The sequence below is a fragment of the Oreochromis niloticus genome, linkage group LG16 (genome assembly GCF_001858045.2).
Source record: "Oreochromis niloticus isolate F11D_XX linkage group LG16, O_niloticus_UMD_NMBU, whole genome shotgun sequence".
Lineage (NCBI taxonomy): Eukaryota > Metazoa > Chordata > Actinopteri > Cichliformes > Cichlidae > Oreochromis > Oreochromis niloticus.
Window position 1 is genome coordinate 20,841,975 of NC_031987.2, and position 6,811 is coordinate 20,848,785.

At 41.1% G+C, this 6,811-nt stretch overlaps 2 protein-coding genes across 3 annotated transcripts; one reads left to right on the forward strand and one right to left on the reverse strand.

Annotated features, from left to right (window-relative positions):
• The first annotated feature begins 110 nt into the window (after positions 1-110).
• coa5 (cytochrome C oxidase assembly factor 5) lies at positions 111-1,985 on the forward strand. The gene is made up of 3 exons (XM_003452957.5): positions 111-380; positions 987-1,070; positions 1,198-1,985. Exons 1-3 carry the CDS (start codon positions 279-281, stop codon positions 1,237-1,239), a joined length of 228 nt encoding a protein of 75 aa, XP_003453005.1. The 5' UTR covers positions 111-278; the 3' UTR covers positions 1,240-1,985.
• si:dkey-4e7.3 (probable uridine nucleosidase 1) lies at positions 1,435-6,729 on the reverse strand. Of its 2 annotated transcripts, XM_005457829.3 has the most exons (8): positions 6,602-6,729; positions 6,401-6,461; positions 6,189-6,268; positions 5,839-6,026; positions 3,871-4,053; positions 3,479-3,590; positions 2,933-3,069; positions 1,435-2,823 (listed from the first exon to the last, which is right to left on the reverse strand). In XM_005457829.3, the coding sequence occupies exons 1-8, from the start codon at positions 6,624-6,626 to the stop codon at positions 2,476-2,478; spliced, it is 1,134 nt and encodes a 377-aa protein (XP_005457886.1). In that variant the 5' UTR covers positions 6,627-6,729; the 3' UTR covers positions 1,435-2,475. The 2 variants fall into 2 exon arrangements, with proteins under 2 accessions (XP_005457886.1, XP_003453004.1); XM_003452956.4 differs by lacking the exon at positions 6,401-6,461 and having other exon boundaries at positions 2,476-2,823; positions 6,602-6,716.
• Between the last annotated feature and the right edge of the window lie 82 nt (positions 6,730-6,811).

Below are 6,811 nucleotides of genomic sequence, written 5' to 3' on the forward strand. Positions count from 1 at the left end.
ATTTAAGAGATTGCAAACTTTGCAAATAAGACCTCAAAATCCTGCCTGTTAACTTTTCGCAAGTAGATGAATACAAAACATACAAGGGAAACTACAATCGTTCCCAGCATGCATAGCTTTTCACGGAGTACTTCCGTTTTCCCATCATGCCATTTCAGAAAGATGGTAGCTTACAGCTTTCATAATAACATCGGTGTCAGTGCTGTGAACTAGCTGATTTTTCTCACTTGTTAGTTTACTAGTACCAATTTAACTGGTGTTAAATTGAGTTCCCAACAATGCCGAAATATTACGAAGACAAAGAGGAGGATAACAGAGCATGCGCGGGCATCAGAGAAGACTTTAAGGCATGTCTCCTTCAGCACGACTGTGTTGTTAAGGTAAGTTAATGTACCCTTGCTGAGGGTATTAAGCTTAAATCCAAAGCAATCAATTTTGTGACACCTAAAAGACAATCTGGAGACAGTCAGAGCCATAAATAAAACGCGGGAAAGAAATACTTGTGAAAGAGCATTGCTGAGGTTAGCCATGCTTTGTAGCCTCCCAGAGTACACCTCATAGACAGTGCTTTAGTTTAACAGCTAAACTGCTAAAAACTATATGAATTACATATTAACCGAGATTATTATTAGTTGTCCTTCTTTCTGTCGATTGGCGACGCGCGTTTACCTTAAAATTTACACCTGTGATACGAACGTCGTCATTTCGCTGGGTTATCAAATGTTGCCAATAACAAGAATTAGCAGCACTTTAGCCAAGTCGGCGCAGTCTCCAGAGCAAGCATCGTCAAAAAAGAAAGCTCACAAAGTCAAATAAAATGTTTAAAACAGGTGGTAATCCTGTCCACTCTTATATGAGTAACGAGGATCCAGTGTTTAATGGTATGTCCCTGATGTCAGTTATACTTGTGTTTATATATTGTGTGGATATAATGCACATTTTACTAATGGGAAGGGCCCAGTGTATTAAGTGGTTTATTTTTTCAGGAGGGAAAGAAACCCAGTGAGTGTCTAAAGGAAGGCCACTGCAAAGCCCTGCAGACATCCTTCTTTGAGTGCAAGAGGTCAATGGTGAGTTTTAGTGTTCGACTGTTTAGGAAACAGTCAACTAGTCATCAAAACGGAGAGCTTTCTAATTTCTTATAGGGGCTTACTGTGCAGTTAAAAAATACTTAACCAAGATCTCATCTGTTTACAGCTGGACGCGAGGTCGAGATTCAGAGGAAGGAAAGGAGAATGAGGAACCAGGCGAAATCTGATGCATCTTTTTAAGGTTCAAGCAGCTCCGAGTACGTGCATTGATGTCCAGGGAATGTTCCAGCATTACAAATACCTGCTGTGGACATGTGTCGAGAAAGTTGGTGACGCACTGAAAACAGGATTACCGACTAATCAAGCTAAGTGCAGGACGGGGAAAAAACCTGTACAACTCTTCTGATCGATGGGAGTTTTTATTTCTTGGGAGAAAAATGTTGGATGAGTGTGTGTTTAAGAAAATGCAAACACTTGTAATAAACTAATGATTACAATGGACAAGAGTTTGTTTCAAAACATTATATTGAACTTCTGATTGATAGCAAACTTGTCTACAGTATAAACATTATACAAATGAGGTGTCCTACACAGAGGCGGTGCTATGTCAGTCAGTTCACAGGTGTAGCTTGCAGTTTCTGCTCTATGCAGGGTGCCGACTTATGACCACCATTGCGAACAGTTTAATATCTCACTTGTTACAGTTTCTTCAGTCACAGAATAAGCAAATCAAGTTCTTCATGTCCCCCCCATGTACCTTCACAGTTGGGTCATTCCACAATTAAAGTCAGTTTGACCCCTTCAGAATTACACTATAATTAAAACAGATGTGGCTCAAAACTCTGAGTCCTTGTAACTTCGTAAGTATAAGAGTGAGCTCAAATTCTCAAGGATGAAAAACAAATGTATTAAATCCCACTTGGTGTCATTAAATAAAGATAAGTCTGATTTTTATTCAAGACCTTTTTTTTCCTTCTTATGATCAACTCTGAGCATCGATATCATGGGATGTGTCTGTTTCAGTAGCAGACCTACAACACTTGTCCATCACAGTAATTATGAAGGAAATATAAAGGCTTTCTAAAATCCTAGCTGGAGATCTCGCCGATCACAACAGTGATTATAAACTTTCTGTTAAGCAGGGCTCTTTATTTTAGGCTCTGCATTCTTTCACATAATAATGGGTGTTTTACATGCCACGCAACTCTTCTTCCATATGAAGGTATGACTGCAGCTGAGCAGATCATCTACTAATGGAAGATTGGTGGTTTGATCAGAATACAGAATTAGAATACTTTATTAATCCCTAAGGAAATTATGTTGATTTTAATACTCAAACAGGGACTTGGACCCTCAAATATTCGCATTCACAAACCTGGACGTCTATGTTGCCCGCCCCATTAAAACAAAACTGTAAAGGTGCCGCTTTTGGCCAATTTAAATATTATTGTAAAGCTGCCATCATCATCTGCTTGAACTTCTCCAAGTCCACCTTCCTCATGAGACAAACCTCGCGAGCGTCCTTCAGGAAACCCACAGTGTCTACTATCATCATGCCTCTGGTGTGCGTGCCTGACAGCTCCACGCTGACTGGGTATTGGTCGCTTTCTATGATGAACGAATCATCTATGGCGGCAGCCACGGCGTACGAGTCGCAGGAAATGAAACCCGAACCGGCGACGCACTCTTTCTGCAAGCGTTCAGTCTGCGCCGCCAGGTAGCTGTGGTGGAAGATCTTCTTCATGAAGCGAGCTTTACTGGTGTTCTGCGCCAACCATTCATCGCAGAACTCCTGTTGAAGTGCAGCAGAGAAAAGGTTTTTTTTTGTTTTGGTCGCTTGACGACAAACATGCAGCACGAATCTACTTCTAATCACTAAAACGTGTAAACGCAGGCATTACCCAGGTTAACTTGTTATAGCAGGTGAACTCCCAGCCGGCCAAGTAGGTAGGACAGCGGTACTCTTTAAGCACGATGTATGCAGCTTCTGGATCCACAGCAAAATTAAACTCCCCACACACTGTGGTGTTCCCTCGAGCTGGATTACACAGGGTAGAGACAATAATGAGAACCCCACACAGACAAAGATTACAATTCTGGTGAAAAAAAATAAATTACCAGTTGATATTTAATGAACTATGTTGTAAACAAAATGTCACTGATAAATCCAATTACCTTGTTTTGTTTTGAGATTTAATTTAAACTGAAAGGGTGGAAAGCAATACTTGGAAAACTTCATAAAGTTTGGTAATGAAAAGCAACAGCTAACGACTTAAATGTTCCATCAATTTAATAATGGTTTCTCCTGTTAGAATGGGTTCACTGGTTATTTAGTCATGTCTGTCTGGAAACACCATAGAATCCATTCTAACGTGTATTTCTTCCTAAACAGTTTATATCCTCTGGCCCTATGTAGACTTCATATGAAGCAACAGTGTTTTACTGACATTCAGTGTTGCCTCCCATAATGTAGAGGCCTTTGAGTTTGCTCGGCAGAGATGGATCCATCTTCACAGCCAGAGCCAAGTTGGTGAGGGGTGCCGTGGCAACCAGAGATACCTGAGAGAAGACACACAGATTTAAGTTATGCAAGAAGCGCACTCGTGCAAGCACACAGAGCTTTCCACTAAAACCTTTTACGTGATGAAGAAAATGTCGCTGTGACATTAATGACATTTATCGCTGACATAGCGACGTCATCTGTTTACTTAGCGTGCGTGTTGAGAGGAGCCCAGACATCTCAGAGAGTGAGACTGTCATTAATAACAGCAACTTACAGGAGAAATGTGGAAAATATCACAATCTCATTCTGAGGGTCTATCATTAACACATTCCTCACCTCTCCCGGGTTCTCGTTTACAATCCTGATCATAGCAATCGCCGCGTTTTCCTTCTGAACAAGCTCCAAACCAGGAGCCTTGGAGTCAGGAGCGTCACCCAGGCCGTCCTTCCCGTGGAAGTCCCCCGAGCTGATGCCGCTGTCGCCGAGGATCGGCATAGCAGCGCCTTTAAACACTGGAATCTGCAGAAACATGCAAACGCAGAACCGGTTATAATTCATCCCTGCTTTTATTCCGTCACCATTCCCAAACCAACTTCAGCTTTTAGGCAACTGTAACATTCAGAGTTCTGTTTCAAGCTACAACACACTGCCACACAGCAGCAATGGCATTTTTATTTATAGAACACATTTCATTATGTTCAAACTCAATGTGCTCAACACAGAGGTTTAAATATAAAAAGCTTGAGACTGTTTTTGTGTGTTAGCACAGATGTAATTGATCTCAGGTCGCGCAGCTTGTTGCAAAGAGCTGGAACGGACTAACTGAAAGCACCTTCAGCACACTTAGATTTCATTCTGGGAACAGTTAAACAATCTGCTGATGACCTGAGAGGTCAGAGTGGCTCGTAAACAAGGTTGTAAACGGTGGAGCAAGTCAGATTAGTCAGTTATGAAACTAATGTGAATTTCAAGAAGTGGGTAACTCTCAGAGTTTATTACACCTTCTGTGTGCATGTGAATTGGGGTGGCTGTAGCTCAGGTGGTAGAGCAGGTCATCTGCTCATTAGAAGCTTTGTGTGCCAAATATCCTTGGGCAAGATACTAACCCCATTTTGCTAGAATGAATGTGTGTGAATGTTAAATAGCAAACACCTAGAAAGAGCATAGAAAAAAAAATGTGTAAAATCAAGTTGTCTAATTTTTGGATTCATCCCTCTCAGCAGAGGTAAAACAGTGCTGTGAGTGACCTTCCTGCCATCAGAAACCTTCCACTTTCTGACAATGGTCATTCTGTGGTAAACATAATAAGAACAGTATTGGTTTACTTTAGCTAGTTAGTGCTGACCTCGAGGAAAAGCCATCTCAACTTTGTATATCAATAAAACCAAAACAATTCTCTCTGGAGTAACATCTGGACATCCTGTTCTTCTCTCTCCTAGAAACAAAAAGCTGAAAGTATTCAGAGTGACCAGAAGCAGATGAGGTAGAGGCAACTACAGAGCTCAACCTAACATAGATAGAAGGATAGATAAAAATCTTTATTTCTCCCAAAAGAGATATTCAAATAAAATTTCTAATTAAAGCATTTGATTATAAAACAAACAGCATACAGGAGCAATAAAAATAAAGGTGGCCTCACCACTGAGATTACCATGCTCTCCACGCTGTGTGTATTTTAATAACAGATACAGCCTGGTGCATCCTCCAAGGCAAAGAGGATTAATAAAACATCTGATTTATGTTACTCATTTATCCTGAAGCCTTTTTGAAGCGGGCTGAACTGGCAGTCCTCTGTTTTGTATGTTTGGAAAAAAGTACAAAGGTACATCTCCATGTGGAAGGATTAACTTAAGAAATGGATTAACATAAATCCTGTAACTTGTGTGCTCATTTCTCTTTATTCATGTTATGATTACATGCATAAAAAACTAAGTAAATGTCTACAATTGACCACTTTGGCAAATCTGAATAAAAAAAAATATTCCTCTGAGAGAGACGAGGTGCTTTGTGTTTAACTTTGCCCAATTGTTTCCAAGCAGTAGCTGGTTTAATATAATAACTGTAATATGTGAGATGCTTGATTTCATTTTCAGAGAATTTGGACAAAACTAGAGAACTAAAGCCAACTTCTTCAAACTGTCCACGTTCTGCATCGGGTCATGTGGCATGAGGAACAACTCCTCATTGTTAGACAATTTTATAAAATGCAACCTCGCTTATCACATGAGGCCAGGAAATTCCAACAATGTCACGCTACTTTGTCGATTTTAACAAAACACGAGTGTGCGACTAAAGAACACCTACCTCGAGGTGACTGCAGGCTTGCAGGACTCGCAATACGTTTTTACACACATTCTCCACTGAGGTGTTTCCATGCACACAGGTAATGCCCAAGATTTGCACATTGGGGGCGGCCAGGGCCATCATGATGGCCTGAGCATCGTCCACGCCACAGTCCACATCCAACAGCAGCTTCTTCCTCATCCTGGACCCTGCAAGAACAGTTATCCAAGTGTCTGGTTAAAGTAATCTGAAAGAACACGTCTTTGCACTGTGATAAAGAGCACAGGAATCAGCTACACCGAGATCTGCTCATCATCTCAGTCAGTGAACCTGATATGAAACAGAAACGTATGCTATTTTCACATGATTACCTGCAGCAGTGTGACAGAAGGATAACCTGCAGTGGGTCACTCTCAAAGACGGGAACCGGCCAAGTTCAACTGGAAACAACCTTTGAACAGCAATACGAACACGAAAAGCTGAATGGACCGTGGACCTTGTCCCTAGTAGCAAAAGTTAATATTCCATCTACTTTATAGTCTTCTGACTAAAATTCATAATCTGAGATGGAACTACAAACAACCTGTGGAAACACTGCTTCCTTAAATCCTTCCTACAAAGCGCTTTTTGCAGAAAAAATGTCCCTGAAATGACAGAATAAAGCATCGATGCTGTGTTTTCTAAAACTAAGCAGTCAGTTAAACGCAGTAAAATAAACGTAAACAAGCAAAAGAGATTTACTTGAGTCCAGCAAGAAAAAAATAATGACATGTTAATTCCTCACCTTTCCACAGAGGTACACAAAACATGAACCGCTCTAAAACCCCAGAGAAACACAGACAATTCGCGGGCTGCTTCTGGGTCCTTCTTCTTCGTCTTCTTCTGCCGCTGGTTCTTCTTCGGTGGTTAAGACTAACATTAGGGTAGATTACCGCCACCCAGTGAGCTGGAGTGATATTCTCCAGAATGCAATCTGCAGCACGGGGATAGGAGG